The following is an 18867-nucleotide window of genomic DNA, read 5'->3' on the forward strand; positions in this document are numbered from 1 at the left end:
TGGAAGCCCCCTGGGAATATGGGTAGCATCTCACATCCACGAAAAACATGGCAACTGGATTTCTCGTTCATATCATAGCAGACATTTCCTTTCTTTTTCTTTCCTTCTTTCTTTCTTTCTTTTTTTTTTTTTTTACAGTTTAATGTTTTCCACTCAAAGAGTTCTTCCCCTCCACGCTGTTTAGAGCCTGATGTTCAAGGTTGGCGGTTTTGGGTTGGGCCTCTGCTGGAGTTAGCAAAATGAGTTCCACGTGCTGAAGCACAAGGAGAAAACTACCTTCTGGTTTGACCCGGCCTCCCCCACCCCCGACCCAACGAACGACAGCGGCGTGTTTGCACCGCAGCCGTCATCGCTCCGAGAGATCCGAGTTCTCTCAGCTTCGTATTGCATTTGGTTTCCCTTGTGTTGCGTCAGTCCAGCTGCTGAAGCACACACAGCTGGGATGATACACACACACGCACACGCACGCACTGGTTCGGAGTGTGCACATATTTTTTTTTTCTTCTTCAACTTTGTGGAAACAGCTCAAAGCTGCCTCACCAGTGAAAGTCTCTGAAGAGCATGGAGGTCTGTTTTCATTCCAATTTGAAAGTGGTCAGTCGGACTCTTGCTTGGCGATTTCATGGTTCACACACACAAAGATTCATTGTGTTTGCTGTCATGTGATGGCCCAAAAGAAGGGGAACTCGCCTACATGTATCTGGACACCCTCTCTGTTATGGGAATCTCAGAAAAATAGGGAGAAATTTAAACTGATTTAAAAATAGTAAATCTGGTCATGATAAAGTATGAGCCTCCGGGGAAATGTTCTTGTCCCTTTGTCCGGTTTGTAGCTAGGATTGGACATGCTGATCCCAGCAAAACCAATTTCAACATTTTCAACTTGTTCTAATTTGACAAAAATGTGTAATGGTTAAACAGCATAAATGGTTTCACAAAGCTCTTGTCTGGCTTCATTTTCTCTCAGTTCTAATCAATCTTTCCACTTTCGTCAGCATTCATCGTATACACTCGCACCTAAACTACCTCCAGTCATTTCCATTTTCATCTCATCCACAGGGAGAGCGCCGATGGAGGAAAGCTAGCCGTTCAGGTGGACAATAAATTAGTCCGGATCCGAAATGTGAAGGTGAGCGTTTCTGCAAGAGAAACCTTTTCAGATCCAGCTTCAGTTTGGAATTTCTTTGTCGATCGGATCGGATTTGTTTTCTGAGCCGAGACGCAGAGGGAGTCGATCACAACAACAGGATGTTTACAGCCTCGGATCAGCGTCTTCCTGCTCAACGTCGCTCGTGTTTATAGTTCATTTTGAGCTTGTGCCGACACATTTAGAGTAGCTTCCTGTCAAGCGCGTCCGGTTTGGAACAGCCACAAGCGTTATAATTAATTAGGTGATTTAATGTAGAATCTGACTCATTAATCCGCTTGCAACAACAAAAAAACAAACAAACAAACATGTCTGTTGTTGATTTTATAGTAATTTAAATGTGCCGCATGTTTTTTTAAAAATTCTATTAAAGTCAATAATTACACGAGCTTCTCCCAATATGTGTTCAAGTACGATAAAACTCTGCTACACATTTTCACAGCTAAAACTACCTTCGTGCTTGGTGAGCATGCATCACTTTACCTCTTTCCTTCAAGCGAACCTTTTGTTTTTGTTTACATTTCCATTTCTTAGCCTAGATTTCTGTGGAGGGGTTGGGTGTGGGGGAGTAGAAGTCTGCTGTAAATGATGTGACAAAGAGACGAACCACATATGGCCTCCCGCCGCCATGGAAAAAAAAAAAAAAAAATCCAAACTCCCAAGCCTTTAGAGGGTCTCCTGGGAATGATTATTTATGGGAAGGGGGACAGTTTTGAAGGATCTGAGGCGGGATGAAGCACAGATGACTTTTTACAGGGACTACTATAGAGAGCAAGAAACACAGGCTATAAAAAGTAATTTACTTTGACTTGAATAAAACAAGAAGGACTTAAAAAAAAATGGAGGGTTGGACAACTTTTCAGTTGTAACTTCAGTGGTTTGAGGCTTGCTCGGGATAGTTGACATTGGCTGGTGTTCCTCTCCACTCTTCCCTCTCGCTACATGTATCCCTTGTCAGATTTCCTAAAAGCACGGAAAGGCTAAGTGGTCAATCTTTTAGGCAAGACAGATTAACACCAGTACTGTGAGTTTGGCTCTGCCTGAAGTTGAAGTCATTAGAAGAGAATCTGCTTTGATGACAAAGTCATCCAGGGCTGACCAGGGTCTTGCACAGCCTTATTTACTCTTCCTCAAAGTACTTTTCTTGAAAATAATACTCCCACTTTCATTTAGTTTATTAGTTTTAAAAAGGTTTATGCTTTCTTGTTATGTTGATTCCTTAATAGGTAAATCGCCTTTAATTTTAAATGGTAGGTTAGACAGATCCAATTCATGGAAAGTCTTAGTTTAAAAAACAAAAGTTAGCTTTGTTGAATTCAGTTTGAAATTACTCAAGTGATGCCGACACATACGGTAACTGTACGAAAGGTTTTGCCTGTGTTGAAGTGATGTTAACTTGGGTTTGATCAAATAAACTAAGGAGGGAACTCTGTTGTGTGCCTAAATTATGAATGAAAGCTCTTTGAATTTAAGTACTTAGTCCATAAAATGAGAATTTAACCTAAATTGAGTCTTTCTAAACAGATTGTTCCATTTTCTGTGCTGTATGTTTTCTCTACTTCAAGAGGAATTACTGATTTTTGTAAGTTAATAAAAGGAGTTGACAGAAGTTCAAAGAAGGTGGAAACGAAAGAACCATAACAAAGCTGTTTTAGTATGCACATGCAAATGGTTTAATGAAAAACAAAAAATTTTAAAAATGTTTACTATCCCTAAAAAATTGTAACATACCCCAGAAATCAAACGGCCTATAGGGCTGAAAAAGATATTTGTTTTTGATAGTTAGTTGAACATTTTCGGGGTAATCCATGTTATGGATATTTTACTAACCAAAAATAGACGTGTTATAATTAATCAGGATATGCAATTAAACCAAGCCATCTTTATATTTGTTAAAAAAAAAATCAATGTTTTAAAAGCAGCCTAATTAAAATAATTCTAACTTTTAATACAACTGGTTACTCTGAAGTATGTTTGACAAATTAAGTTGACTCAAATCAGTACCTAAGTCTTAACGGGAGCAGACTACAAAGCGCCAACATTTCAAAAAGACGCACGGCCATGTTGTTCTGCAGTCATAAAAGTGAAGCTTCCTTTTCCGTGCGTTCTCTAATAGTAAACATAAAAGATCAAAGTCTTTGATGCGATAAAAGCACTCTTTGATCATAATTTTAACAATCTCATTTATATATGTCGGTTTAACTGGGCGGTTTGGCGAAGACTCATCCTGAGCGATCTGAACAAACTGAACGATCGAGATCAGTTTCTAAGTTGAGCGGTGATTTCTTGAAGCGTTGCTGATATGCTACTTGAAATCAGATTGCTCGCCAAAAATCCTGCTGCGCTGTTTGTCCTCGACTCATTATTCACTCATGGTAAGCAGAAAGGTGGGTGAGTGTCAGTGCACTGAGGCGCATCGGGGGACTGCAGGAGTAAGTGCATTGCTAATGAGTGGAAACAGCCTGCTTGCGATTGCACTCTGTAGTTGGCCCATTGACACAACATGTTGTGTTGGGTTTATTCACAGTGATTTATTTTGTTTCTTTTTCCCCTTAGTCCTTGTTACTAAAAATCAGAGACGGCCTTTCTGTGTAAAGCCTGTCAATATGCAGTGAAGTAGAGTGCTATACTGGCTGTTGCTCTCTCTTTCACTTTGTGAATCAGTTAGTACTTAATTGACTTCTCAACTCTGTTTTGATGGGCATAGAGATTGGATTAATTGTGTTAAAGTGATAATTGAATTAATCGTCAACTAATGTAATTGATTAATCATCGACTGGAGTATATCGACAAACGGAAAGGTCATTTGCTAAAGACAACATATTCAGAGCAGTAATAATCCAAAACTAAAAAAAATATGCACGTTTCACATTTAAAATAAAAACACCATTGTCTATAAATATATTTAAGCCAAAACTCCTCAAGTGACATAGTTTTAGCTTCATCCAGTTCAAATTTACTGAAGGAATGCTACATTATTGCATTTTAGGCAATAAACAGTTTTTAAAATTTTTTACTTAAAACAGAATTAAATTACTTGTTTAATTGCATATTTTAATGCATTGATAATATATAAAAAAGGCAAATGAAAAGACTGAAGCATGTGTCGGTTGTTTGATTAATCGTCAGAATAATCGATCACTAAAATAACTGTTAGCTGAATCCCTAATCTGCTTGTCTTCTGCCTCTCCTCCGCAGTTGGACGGGCGTTCAGAGGGAGCTGTAGACTCCAGGGAGAAGCTGCTGGAGTTTTGTTTTGACTACTGCTACTGGTCGGTGGAGTCCGCAGACCCTCACTACGCTTCGCAGGAGGAGGTAGCCACCTTACTCAAAAACTGACTGACCTGACTGATTTTCTTCCAGGATTGCCTTATATTTTATAGCTCATCAATTCTGGCCAGCATCACTGTTAAAGTAAGACAAGGTGATTGGCAAAACATTGTATTAGGGCTGAAATGATTAATCGTGATGAATTGATCATTGGAATAATCGTCAACTAATTGAGTAACTGAGTTGTCATTAACTGGAATATAGAGACTCAGAAAATGGTCAATTGCTAAAAGAACAACATACTCAGAACAGTAATTTCAGATAGGAAACACCTTTGTCTGTTAATGTGGTCAGCCCAAAACCCTCAAGAGCCAGAGTTTTAGCTTCACCTGGTTGAAATTATGTGAAATAAATTTCTAATATTGTACAAAAAAAAGGCTTCAATAAAAAACTTGTAGAATGTGCCAATTTCTTTATTTATATTTGATTAATCAATTAATTGGATGAAGAATAGATTGATTTTTTGCTAATATAATCATTACACATCGTGCGCGCTCATATTTTTCTGTGTCCTATTATGGTTGAAGGTCACGTTGCTGCTGATTTAAGCTTTGTCCACAATCTCACGTGTCATCTCTGTAAAAAAGAGGCACATAGAAAATCGCCGTCCTTGTGGGGAGAAAAATACGAGAAGAAGGGGTGTGAGTTGTGCTAGTTTCACACAGATGGACACTCGGGGATATGATATCAGCTCCATCTGTTGCCCAGAAGTCTGTTTGCCTCAGAAGTTGCGTGTCTGGAGTCAGCAGGCTTTTCATGTCCTGGTCGTGATTGGGCCGATTAGATATCTTCGGGCGGCTTTGATTGGAGGGTGTTTCTGGAACCTGAGACGGGGCGGAGATAAAGATAAAGCTCATTCTGTTTCAGGAAATTTCTTTTTCTGAATTTAAATTGAAGTTGTTTTTTGTTTTTTTTTTCATCCAAGCTTTTAGTTCGTAAATCTTAAACCAGTGTAGCGAGTTTATTTCAGTTTTTCTCCTCTTTGTTCTTTAAGTTTACTCTTCTGCCACACCCTCTCCCCTCATGTCAGAGCTGCCTTTGTACGGCTTTAGAAAGGCATGGCCTCCACCGAGCGGACAGATACAGTCATCTCAGCACTTGTTTTCCTTTTTTCCCCCCACCGTGCTCTGGTTTTTGCTTTATCTTCCTCTGTCTTGTGCAGAAAATGTCCACTCACAGTGGCCTGCTTGCCTGAAGGCATTCCTCTGATGACCCTGGGTGGGCGACCGAGCACTGGTGGAGGACAGAGCTGGTGGATTTTAAATCTGACCTCTTTTCCTGCACTAAGAATTGTCTGTTTAACAAAGGGCCTTCTATGCTAGCGCGGCAACATTAGCCGCTAAGAATTCAAAATTGCATATTTTCCGTTGCATGACGTTTGATTAAAAACAGTAAAAAGGTTTTTTTTTTTTTTTTGCAGAACAAGAAGCAAGGGTTATCAGGGCATGCTGAAACAATCCAAGTCACTCCTAATTATTTCAACAGATAAATAGCTTTTAGAAAACACTTCAGCTGGCAGATTTCATCTTTTTTGCTACATTTGCAACAGTGCTCCGTGAACCATTTGATCTCTTTGCCCTCTTTTATTTTTTTACATTTTCTTTTTAATTTTATTTGCTTCTTTCAGCTTGCTGTTTTTGCCAACTGCTGTTGTTTCCCACACATTTCGTACCGCAGAGAAGGAATGGCAATCATTTCTGTTTTACATTGTATTCCCTTTGGAGGCTGGAACTTTATATGAACCAAGGGGATTCAATGAGATACAGGAGAAACAGGTTCTAATATCTGGCTTTTCCAGTCTCAAACCAGGCCAGACAGCCCCTCCAGCTCATGCGTCCCCCATCCAGTAAATACTGTCAAGCGATAGCTTACACCTGTTACTATTTGGGATTTTCTTCTGCAGTGCCATCAGAAAGTGACAAACAGTGCCCCCTTGACTATTTAGCATTTTCATTGTGTTACAGTTATAAACTTCAATATAATTTCATTGAGATTTTATGTGATTGACTGACACACACAATGATCTTGTTGAGTCAATGTCTTTTTACATAGCACCGGCTCACAATAAATGCAATCTTAATGCACTTTACAAGACAAACAGGTCCAATTTGCATTTAAGTAGGCAATTCATTCCAGTCATTTGGACAGATCTGGATTCAATTACCTACATTCCAATTCAACCATTGTTATAAATGCCAAGTTGTAAAAAGTTAACTAAGGAAACACAGCTGATTGCGTCGAGTCATTAACTTTGCAACAGTTCTCCATGCCATGTAGTGCCAGTGGAAAGGAAAGACTCCTATTTAACAGGAAGGAACCCGACTCATTAAGAGTCTTGGGCTTTGAAATGACAAAGAAAAACACTTAATGCAATAAAAATGCAAACAAAAACAGAGCTGGTGTTGTGAAGTTCTCTATTAGAGAACATCATGAAAACCATTTGAAAATGGAAAGAGTATGACACAACTGACATGGTAACCACCTAAACATCAATCAGAGAAGGACTCATGGTAACTCTGGAGGAGCTGCGTACATCATCAGCTCGCAACTGGACTTCAGGTTGTCAAGCCTTTGTGGTTGTCAAAAACAAAGCGATTCTTGAAAGATTACAAATGAATCTATGAACAAAATGCTTTTTATGGTGAAAAACTAGCATCGCAAAACACCACTAACGCATCATCTTGCAGGGTGTGTTTGTTTAGCAGAGACAGGGAAGCTGATTGGAAGAAGAATTGAGTTATATATACAATCAAATCCTGAAGGAAAACTTGTGAGATGCTTTTGAAGATTAGAATCTGTGGAGAGAGCTCTGCCTTCTGGCAGGATAATGCCCATAAACAGCAAGTGGTTTGCCAAAGTATTGACTCAGGGGGACTGAATGAACCAATTCAGGGTGAAAATACTTTTTGGCATAATATTAAAACTGTCATTGTTTGCATCCGGAAATATTGCGCATGCGCTCAATGCTTGAGGGCAAAACGACTATTCTTTTTACAAGCCTTCCGTAGCTGCGCTGCCACCGTAGAACAATTCCATTAACTAAATGAAACCCGGAGATGTAGGTATCATTAATTCAGTGCAGTGTGCCGCAGCCAAGAAAAAAATAATGCAGAAAAAGCTACGAAGAGCAACTCAAAACCACAGACTCATTGACTTAGCAACTGACAGCAACGCCACTAACGCATCAGGATTAACCACCAAAAAACAGCCAGCGACACAAAGAACAGAATATTCAGTACGTTACTGTTTTTAGGCTTGATCTTTATTTTACGAATGTTAATAAGTGATCGTTGTGGTAGATTAGTGACCTCCCCTTAGCTAATTTAAACACTCACTCTGCTGATTATCTGTCAATGCTGTTTTTTTTTTTTATTGAGTTTGTGACTGAACCGAAACATACCAAATTCCACATTGCATCTGTATGTTAAGGTTGTCAAAGTCAAATGATTGACCTACTTCTCTTTTGCTAATTTTTTTTTACTTACGTTTTCCTGATCTTGTTATCTAGTTGTCATAGTATTGACAATTGATAGCGAAGCACTGCGTCTCTTTTTTTAATATATCACGCACACATTTAAGAATTTGCGCTTTGTATCGACAATTAAACAGCTAAAAACAATGATAGTCATCATCACCGAGCAGCTTTTTGCCTTCCAGCATCGAGATGGAGGGCAGAATCTTGCATGTGTGATGTCACACTATGAAGGATCTGTGTCAGGTGTAAATATGTCTCAATTTAGTCTCTGATTGCTTTCCTTTTGGGAGATGTTGAAGGGAAGGACGTTTTGCCCGGTGAACAGAGTTGCTCTTGGATGGGAGTCAAAATCCATAATGGAAACCAGCTGTAGATTTAAAGCAGCACAACAAGTTATGGTTGTTGACTAAATGCGAGCTCCGTTTACTTTTTCACGACTTCATAACGGAAACCCTGAGCTTATTTATTGTGCCCGTCAACAAGACAAGAGAAGGGAATTACAAGAGAAGAGGAAAAAGGACGGAGAGTGAGTGACATTGTGAATTCGGTAAGTAACGGAGGAGGGAAAGAAAGGAGAGGAAATGGACTGGGGGCGTCTACTTTGCCTGTGCAGCCCCCCCCTCTCGCTCTCATTTGCCAAAGTCACAGCTGCCTCGCAAAGTAATTTTTCACCGTTAAATCCCACTGTATAGACATCATTGCTGAGGACTTGGCTTGGAGCGCTTTTTCATCACTGCCAAATGAAGTCAGTTTGCTGGGGTTTTTCCCCCTCCTCCTTCTTTTTCTCTCTGTCGATACAGAGCAAGATTTGAATTGCTTGCGCTGTTTCTAGGTCTGTGTGTCAGTGGTGTAGCAGAGTGGAGAAGAATAGTTTTCCTGTGTCCTGAGTTAATCCTCCATATGCATGCGAGAATCCAGTCCGCCTCAACTCATAGCTGGAGCGAAAGCCGAAAGAATGGTTAAGACGTGGCCACAAACAGGACAGGAAATGAACCGCAAGCAGTCAACAACGCACAAGACACGCCCCGCAACCTTTTCTATTAGCAATGACTGAGGATTAAAATGAGGAATAAAGACTTCTTGAGAGGAAATCGTATCGTGATGACAGTTCAAGAACATTTTCTGCCAGAAGACACACCAAATAACCAAAATTTCTACCCTTTTGTTCATAAAATCTAACATCTATGCATGCAGACTTCTTCTACAAACACCTTTGAAAGAATGCAGCGCTCTCAGGAGCTCAGTGAATTTTAACATGGTACTGTGATTGGATCCCACCTATGTAGTAAGTTCAGTTGTCAAATTTTCCAGATGCTAAATGTTCCACAAACTGTTTCTATAACAACATGGGAGCAATTTTAACTCAGACACATAGAGGCAGACCACCTACGTCAAAGAGAAGGGCCACTGAATGCTGTATAGTTCTCAGAAGTCACCAACTTTCTGCAGAGTCAATAACTACTGAGAGTTCCGGTTGTAGCTTTCGGTAGCCTTGTACAAGATGCAGGTAGGGGGTTTCTTTTTGTGAATTGGCAACACTTTAGTTTGTTACACTTAAAAAAAACAAAAAATTAACAAAAACAGTTGGTTCTTGAAACCGAAAACTGAAAAAAAAATAGATACAACCAACATAAGTCTAGGTAATAGTCTTGATTCAGCACAAGGCGAAAACGAGTTTGACCCCTGATATAAAGGAACTCAGCTGTTTTGCAGTTTTCTGGAACTTTGTTAGAGGAGCATAGAACCTGAATGTTGCTCCCCCATGATTTGTTCTGGTTCTGTTGATGCAAAGTAGACTAAAACCAGAAGGCCACACACACACACATGCATCTTCAGATAAGTATTTGTTAAAAAATGTAAAACTATTCATATCCTTTCACATCTTAATCATGTACAACTTTATGCTGGTAACTTACCTTAACTCTCTAAGACACTTTGAAACTAGGGGTTGTAATGCCACAAAGTGGGACTACATCCAAGAAGTGTGAATATACATTTCCAAATATAAATGTATTATTCATTATAATAATAATATTATTCAACCCTGACTTAAACTCTGGAATTTTCTCCATAGTTTTCTTCCCTTATATTGTTTATAGCAATCCTCATAGTTTAATAATCCAGCCCAGATTCTATTGGGAATGTCAGTATTTCCCATATTTATTTCAAACTGGGGAAACCTGGCATAGAACTGTACCCTATGGAGATCCCCCAAGGCTCTCATCAGTCTAAAACCTGGAGAAGTTATTCTATTGCCAGCTTGCATAAAGAGTTTGATTTGTAACTCAACTTTACAGTGCTTCACTTTGGCTCCTTCAACAGGAATTGGGGGAGGGAGTAACAAATCTCCTAAACTGTCTCCAGATATACTTCTGTTTGTCTTTCATCTCACTCTATTTTTGAAGTCTTTTCTGTAAAGAGGAATGTCTTGGTTCTGTATTTCCTTTCACTTCTTGACTATTCCTGTCTGTTCTGCTGTTCATTTGGATACAGACCTTCCCACGATGAGATGCCTCTGCGTTTGGCCAGCACATGTCTCTCCCTCTTCCACAGCCCCACTGCTCTTCCATGCTAATTTGACCTACAAATTCTGTCCAAGTGTGACAAACGATAGCATTGTTGAACTCTGGCCAAACAGCTTCCTGCCTGTCTCCTCTGGCTGTATGCGATTTTCGTCTCCTGTCCTCATTGTCTTCAGGTTTTCAGCCTCAATTCCCCCCCCCCCCTCTCTAATTCTAGAACTGAGATTCCTCACAGGAAGGACACGGATCTCCTGTGACATTTTAATTTTTTTTTCTGTGTCTAAACAAAGGCATTTAGTTTTGCTCTGGGCCCAGCTGTTGTGTTTGTGTAACCCAGTTGGATAGCGTGGGACAAGAACCGAGAGACCCTCGCCTCTGCTGCAGCTGTCCACTCTTGGACACAGACAGCAACATTTTTTATAGTATTTAATTTGACTTATACAGCATGTTACACTGGATTTTACATCCAGTCTCTTGTTTTTGCATTTGTGCTCTCCTACTGAAATTTATTAAAAGAAGATTAATCTTGGTAGTTATGGAGCCAGGTTTTTGTCACTTCTGCTCCAACCCTGACTTAAGCTCTGAACATTTCAGGTTTTAATTATGATAGAACATTTCGACTCACTGGCCTTTCGCCATCACCCCCTGATAACATCTTAAACACACACACCAGCTAAATACTTTTCCATCCAGAGTTTAGCGTAAAAGAGGCCTCGTAAAAAGAGACCAGCAGTTGGCATTTAGTGCAGCCAGTGATTACAGGAGCTGCCTCTTTAAAAAAGCATTACACTATTACTTTACCTCTAATAACCATCTTCTTGTGTATGTATGCTGAGATTTCCACTCCTTTCCAACGTTCATCAAACACTTAATTGCTCTTAAGCACTCTTTCTTCATGTCGATTGGTCAGCAGCTGAGCTCAGTTTTGTTGTTCCCATGGTTCAAAACTAAAACTGAACACTGTGCTCGTTATAGCCCGGATCTCTGGGATAAACGCCAGTCTTGCTTTTAGAACTGTTGCTTTTCTCAGAAAAACTCTGATCCAACTCAGTCGGACATTTGCAAACTTTTGGAATTTAATGCCTTACTTTGACTATAATCAAGGTAGCATTCTTTTTACAACTTAAGGCTGGCAGTGATTTTTGTGAAACTGCTGTGTAGTGAGACTGGTCTTTGTCAGTAGGTTCATGAGGAGACTGGTCTTTTGGTCTCTGTTGATCATTGGTTACATTTGCTGTATGCCCTTCGTGGTCAATTGGACTGACTTTGTCAGACCTACCAGTGGAGCCACATGATGGGTGCTTTCACAACTGATAATCCGGTAGACTCGGCTTGATTGGAGACTAGAATTGCAACAATTGTTACATCTCAGCTGGTGCGGTTCGCTTTCACAATCCACTGTGTCAAACGATCCCAACCATTTGAAAAGAGTCACTGGTGGGGTGACTTCCTTCTTCACATAATATGAAAAAAAATGGAGTTCCATCAAATTTGAGTGTTTTTTGGATTTCTTTTTTGTCTTTGGCTGAAGACCACAAGGCATTTCTAGCGCTAGACTACACTAGAGTTTGTTTTCGCTGTATTTACCCAGAAAGCCCTGCGCTATAGACCTCTTTTGCTTCAGGACTGATCTCCAATTCCATAAAGGGCAGATTTGTGGAATTTCCAGATAATGATTATATGTCTGTCTTATCAGCAAATTCTCTCTTCTACACAGTGTCTCTTGTCCATCTTGTTCGAATTGTTTCTCTTTCTGGCTTTTACCATAGAGCCATGTTTTGTCCTTACATTTTGTCCTAATCACTCATACATGCATTTCCTACATAAGGAAATCTGTGGTCTCTTGTTCCTTTCATTCATGGCAAGACTATGATTTTTGTTTGTTTTTTTCACTCAGAAAAGGAAGCAAAAGTTTGAGGCTTTTGTTTTTGTCTTCCAGGTTTTTTCCGCTGATGCTCTTAACTGGGTGAACATACACACATGCAAAGAAAGGCACTGGTGTGCAACGGTCCGATGCTGAGAACAGCCTTGCTGAGCATGAATGTGTTTAGTCTGTCCCGTGTGTTGTTTTCGGAACTTCGACTGGCCAGCTCTCTTTCCGTGGCTCCGGCCCAATAACTTTATCTTCAGGCTCTTTCCCCTGCTTCGTTTTGAGTCTGGAGCACATTTCAGTACCCAGAATGCAACTTGCTTCTTACCTCACCTGCTTTGTTCGTCCAAAAATATCCCCCAGTGTTGCAGGGATATTTCAAACTTTGAAAGTAGGTTGTGACAGAAGGCCATTGTGTCCATCTGAGACAAAGTACTCGAGCACAAATTACAGTTTGATTGTAATTTGTTGTGACTGCGATGATAAACAATAGCATTGTTTTTAATGTTGCCTGACTTTACATATCTAGACACACTCGTGGACTCCAAATTATTTCCCTTCAGGATTCAGAGATTACTTTGTTAAAGTTTATATTTTTCTGGTGTCATTCAATGGTTTTCTCACTGAGTCAAAACAGAAATGCTAATTATGGTAAAAAAAACTATTGGAATTATGTTCAGCTGGTTAGGATTGTCTCAGATCTAAAGCAGCGAACAGTTAAAGGAAACGACTGTCTCTTTGTGAAGAGCCAAAGGGGACCCTTGGTATTGTTGTGGCGCCTATGGAGTGAGTGTAAAGGGTCAACTTTAACAAGAGCTGCATTTATTCTGTGTTTGAGTGAGGAGAGAGTTTGTGTCTGTTTTGAAATGCAGAATGAAGACAGGACAGGAAAGTGCTTAAAACCTCTATTCAGTCAAGAGGTGGGAGGTAAAAAGCATTGACGTTTATTGTCACAGTTTCCATTTTTGAGTCGCAGTTAATGGATATGCTTTTAAGTCACACTTTTATGTGACTAGATTTAGATGTTTTCCATAAGTATGTGGTTTTAACATTATAAAATCAAAATTTTTACCCATGCGTCTACAAAACTAGAAGTTCCTGTTGTGCTTTGGGAAACTGGTTGTAATAAAGATGCATTGATAAATCACCTACAACCTTTCCTTCAGATGCGACTGATCACTAATCGGCACATCATGCACATTTCATTTCCCAGGATTGATTATGTTACTAAGTTGCATTTTGATAGCTACTTCAAAGCGGTTTGATTTGGCATATAATGAGCAGTGTTCTTAAAAATAACTGGTTAGCAGTTTTGCTAAATGTTTTTGTCCATTTACAATAATCACACATCTGTTATGTTGTTTCGAAGTGTGGACGATTAGCTTATTTATTTATTTTGTCGATGGTTAACCTTTGGGTTCAGCTGGCTTTAAAGATGAAAATCTCCTGAGGTCTGTGGATTATTTTTCATCGGATATCCAACAGTAACTAAAAGAACAACAAATGTGGCTTAATAATCTATTCTCAAAGTGGCCACCAGAAGCCCTGCAAGTGTGCTGCTCTTTTTACAAGTAAAATAAATCTTAGAGGTGGATGAAAATCCTCCACCCATTTGTGCTTGGGTTGTGACAAATCACCGTCATCTAAAAAAGATCAGCAGATCTGCTTACTCCAAATCACATATGATTTGGAGTAAGCTTTTTTTTCTAGTCCGTTGGTGGAAAAATGGAATCAATCAAAATCAGAGCGAGCAACAAAATTGGTATCAGCCACAAAAAGCCTGAATGTTACTTTTAACTCATTTCATTTAATAACAGGAGTAGTTTAAAAGTAATTTAAAATAATTAAATAAATATTTGAAGAAAAGGACATTGTGACTTTCTTGGTGCTTTTCCAATATCTCTCAGTCAGATCCTACTTAAGCTGCTCACATCTCCTGAGATTGGATGATAGTCACATTAAAAAGTACTTCTCATAGCAAATATACCCGTGTTTAATTTATGAGCTTGTTGGAGCTTTGAGAGCTTTCCTACTTTCCCCTACATGTGTGCCCAATTCTTCTTGTCCAGGTTCCAGTCTTGAGCCTGGGGCCAGGAAAGGGGACCCCTCACTGATCCCAGGGCGTGTTACGGTTCAGAGGTAGAACGCTCCGTGTGTAGATCAGGTTGCCACTCCTTTAGGCATCTGTTGCCTTGGATTTGTGTTTCCAATTGAGAACACATTCCCTTTGGGAAATGGTTATATTTATAATTTTTACTTTTTTTTTTTTGTTTTTAATTGTAACTGCCACATATTTCACATGCATTGTCACATTTGCACAAACAATCACAAGAGCAGGAAACGCAGATGGTCCGCAGCGTTCATGCGGTTGGGGTGGGAAGTAATTTTTGATTGTCGTCTTTGATTTGTACCTGAGAATTTTTGTTAGGACGGACCTTTGGGTGATCACTTTTTGCGGATTTTATCATGGTTTTCAAGAAATAAGACTGACATATATGTCAGTCGAAAGTGTCAAGGGTTCGGTTTTGCCTCTGAAGCTCAGAGAAGAAGAAAGATTGTTTTTACTTCTCTGATTGTTTTCACTGGGCCTTTTTCTGGGATCCCCAGTCTCACAACTATGCTTTGTGAGCTTGTTTATTTTCCTGACCCAAGCCTTATTCAGCTTTTTGGCCATCATGTTTTCTTCAAATACACATTCTGCAATGTTGTTTACTCAGGTCTTGCTCCTTGCACAAACACTTCATCAGGAAGCAACAGTACCTCCCCATCACTGGCCTGATGCCACTGCATTGTGATCAGAAAACCTTGGTGAAGGAGCTACACTCTTGTAAAAACACAATACGTTTCAAACCAAGGGCATCATAAACTCTTCAACACTCCATGAGATCTCAAGTATCTTTTTTTTTCACTAAAAGAATCTTATTTTTTCCTACGTTGCTTTTGTCGCCACTCAACACTCTCCTGAATCATCTAGTCCACTGTCTGTACAGTGCTCTAGTTGTTAGTGTGTTTGTGATTAAAGTAGTGTTTCCAAATCTCCTCAGGTCTTCCAGGATCTGGGTTTGTCGGTGCTTGCTGGAGCATCTGAGGGCTACAATGTGTGCTTGTTTGCTTACGGCCAAACGGGATCAGGAAAGACGTACACCATGATGGGCACACCGGTGAGGACTATGCTATAAACTTTGCATTATGATCAGAATAATTGTTGTGCTTTAATATAATGAGAAGACAAGCTCCACAAAACATTTTCTTCTATGGAGAAAATGACTAATTTGTTTGTCGATCCATCCATCCGTCTGACTGTGTTCAATCGTCATTCTACTCATCCATCAAACTTTTTGCAAAAGTGCTAAAGTTCCTTCTCTTTGTCTTACAGGAGTCCATTGGATTGACACCTCGCATTTGTCAGGTAGGAGATATCGTTTTTGCAGGTAGCAATATAAAGAAGGTGGTTAATTTTTCTTTTGAGTTTGCGGTGGTTCTTGGTGTTGTGTCATTTTCAGCTCATATCTCCTTTGCAGGGTTTGTTTTGTCCTGAAGACTCTTTCTCTGATGGGCAAAACTCAAGCAGAGTGGAAATCAGGTGGGTCAGTGCAGCGGGGTACTTTCTTCTTTGAAATGAAACTTGCTGACAAAAACTCAAGAAACAGGAGAGACTCACGCATGACCTGTAGTAAATACATCAGAGAACACTTGATTAAGTATGAAATGGGTCACATCTTGTTTTTGGATTAAGTCAGATGGGGCTATCGTGCAATTCCTTAGCAATGGACTTGGAAAAACATCAAATCATTGTGCTATGTTAGAAAAATTAATACTCAACAGTAGACCTGCAGCTGCAGCATAGATCAAATGCACATCATCAAATTATCCATCTCTCACGATGTCTTGATTCTGATGTTCATCTTCTGGTCTGCAGCTTTTTGGAGATCTACAATGAGCGTGTAAGAGATCTACTGAGAGGAGAGCAGAAGAAGAGAACGTCCCTGAGAGTCAGAGAACATCCCGAGAAGGGGCCATATGTTGAAGGTGTTTTTTTTCTCTTTGATATATTAAATGTTTCACAGCAAGAATATACTGTGTGCTTCCTAAGGCTAAGCTTGGTTTAAGAGTCTTTGCTATTTCAGCCAGAAATGGATTTATATAGAGATGCTTAGCTCCTTCACCCCTCACTGCTCCAAAACCGAGGGATGTTTTATTTATTCTTGGACTCAAATATTCCTACTCGGTGCATATCCCTATGCTAAAAACTCAAGGTACCATATAGTCATTTATAATTTATGTAGAGGCCTGTATTTCAGCTGCTAACTTTCTTGATATAACTAAAGTGATTTTGAGAGAAAAATGAATGAGTATTTTGAGAAAGGCTTTTGCCTGTAAATTTGAACTATAAAACTGTAATCATAAGGAATAATTTGGTTTCTGTGATATATTAAAGTCAAATTTCAGAGGCATAATAACTAAAATGTTATATCAGTTCTTCACAGTTTGTACTTCCTCTGGGTCTACATCTGTTTATTTTCCAAATCGTGCAACTGCTTGTGTTTAAATCCCCGCATCCACTCATTGTTTGCGTCAGGAGAAATCCCAGGTGTCCACAGGAAGTGATGTCACTTCCTTCTGCTTCCAAGGAAAACCCTTCATCACATATGAAGACACACACTTCAACTCAGCAAATCTTTACCTAAATTTGAGATTAACTGCCTAAATCTTAAATTGATGGTCTAAATTTTACCACCAGTCTTTTTGTTTCTATGTTGATTTTGTAGTTTCGATTCTGTAACAGATTATTAATCTGAATCCTAACAGGCAAACATTTTTATGAGTAGAGACATTTAAACCCATGTAAAAAAAAAAAAAAATCTTAATTAAGAATGACCTTGTTGGTGGAGCCATTCATAGGGAGTTTCTCAGTAAAACGTTCAATTGGATTACTTTCCACTAAATAGTAAATTCTTCAATGTTTTTTCTGTCTCGTTAAAATCAGATCTTTCACAGCACATGGTCACTGACTGCAAACAGGCCATAGACCTTCTGGAGGAAGGCATCGCCAACCGCATGACGGCAGCAACCCACAACCACGACACCAGCAGCAGATCCCATGCCATCTTTACTATTCAGTACACACAGGTGGTTACATGTCACAACTTCTGTAAAGTTTTCTTAATCAATAAATGCAACATGTATGCAGTGATCATTGTACAGTTTTGCCAACTTAGTGCTTGCAGGTACATTTGACCGTCTCTTCTTCCACAGGCAATACTAGAAAATAACCTGCCTTCTGAAACGGTCAGCAAGATTAACCTGGTGGACTTGGCTGGAAGGTGAAATTGTTTTGATGTTGTTTTCCCCCCTTGTGAAATCGTTCCTAAAAGTGCCCCCTGGTGGATATTAAGTGCTGCCCTCAGATGTTTCTTCAATGAAGGATGACATTAATCTCTATTAATGCTTGTATTGTATCTCACAGTGAGAGAGCAGACCCCCAGTACTGCCGGGACAGACTGACAGAGGGCTCCAACATCAACAAGTCACTGGTCACTTTGGGCATTGTCATTTCTGCTCTGGGTAAATAAAGTCAGGCATTTTTACAGATCAGAATAAATACTTCATTTTACTTTTTTGCAACATTTTAACCTCAAACTTCAACGTGTCTTACTGGAATTTTATGTAATTATGCAAAAGGAATCATTGAATATTGCTTTTAACATGTATTAAACATAAAAAGCTGAGTTACTTTGTGCCCTTTTGTGTTTTGCACCCTGTGGCATGTCATCTCTTAAGATTTGGCAGTTCATGAATTCTTTTGTTCATTGGGAACTTTCTCTTAAAAGAAGAAGCTTCATCATTTCAAAGTTTCACGTTGAATTTTCTTGTTGTGAAACAAGGTCAGCTCACAGGTTTCATGAATCATCACATTAATGTTTTTTGTAATTGTTGTAATTGGTTTTATGAATCGTAACATAGGAAGTTAAATCATTTATCATTTCCTTTTACCTCATGGTTATACCTCATGCTAGTACAAACAAAAAAATTCTCAATAGATCCATTGAGGTTTTGTTTGTGAGCACTTTTGGAAGGCACTACAGTATGTGTTTTTATTTGGATTAAACAGACCTCATGTTTTACACCTTTCCTGTGTTTTTTTTTTTTTGTTTACACTTTTTTCACGCCCTTCCACCTCTTTACCTCGACTGATGCAGCCCAGAACTCCCAGATGTCGAGCAGCTGTCAGAGCATCAACAGCGTGGCCTCTGAGGGTGACAGCAGCACGTTGGGCAGTCACAGCAGCTCGCTGTCTGGAGGAGCTGGAGGTGGAAGAAGGCTCTGCTTCATTCCCTACAGGGACTCAGTTCTCACTTGGCTACTAAAAGACAGTCTGGGTGGCAACTCGAAGACAATTATGATTGCAAGTAAGTATTGCTTTTCAGTTTGGAGCCAAACGATTGTTGTTACATGCACGTGTAGAAGCCATTGGCATATGTAAACTGTTAATCGGAAATACTGCCGCTTTTGTTGCATTGAT

General features: G+C 39.5%; 1 protein-coding gene across 1 annotated transcript in view; it reads left to right on the forward strand.

The window, feature by feature from the left end:
• Positions 1–18867, forward strand: part of stard9 (StAR-related lipid transfer (START) domain containing 9) — a 39534-nt gene that overhangs the window by 1879 nt on the left and 18788 nt on the right. Inside the window, exons 2-11 of the mRNA XM_055038738.1 lie at positions 1060–1129; positions 4346–4462; positions 15389–15505; positions 15721–15753; positions 15866–15927; positions 16264–16373; positions 17332–17474; positions 17601–17668; positions 17812–17909; positions 18545–18754. Coding sequence (XP_054894713.1) covers positions 1060–1129; positions 4346–4462; positions 15389–15505; positions 15721–15753; positions 15866–15927; positions 16264–16373; positions 17332–17474; positions 17601–17668; positions 17812–17909; positions 18545–18754 — 1028 coding nt within the window. The remainder of the gene's footprint in view (positions 1–1059; positions 1130–4345; positions 4463–15388; positions 15506–15720; positions 15754–15865; positions 15928–16263; positions 16374–17331; positions 17475–17600; positions 17669–17811; positions 17910–18544; positions 18755–18867) is intronic.

Source organism: Poeciliopsis prolifica, unplaced genomic scaffold (genome assembly GCF_027474105.1).
Source record: "Poeciliopsis prolifica strain line A6 unplaced genomic scaffold, Auburn_PproV2 SCAFFOLD013, whole genome shotgun sequence".
NCBI classification, from domain to species: Eukaryota; Metazoa; Chordata; class Actinopteri; order Cyprinodontiformes; family Poeciliidae; genus Poeciliopsis; species Poeciliopsis prolifica.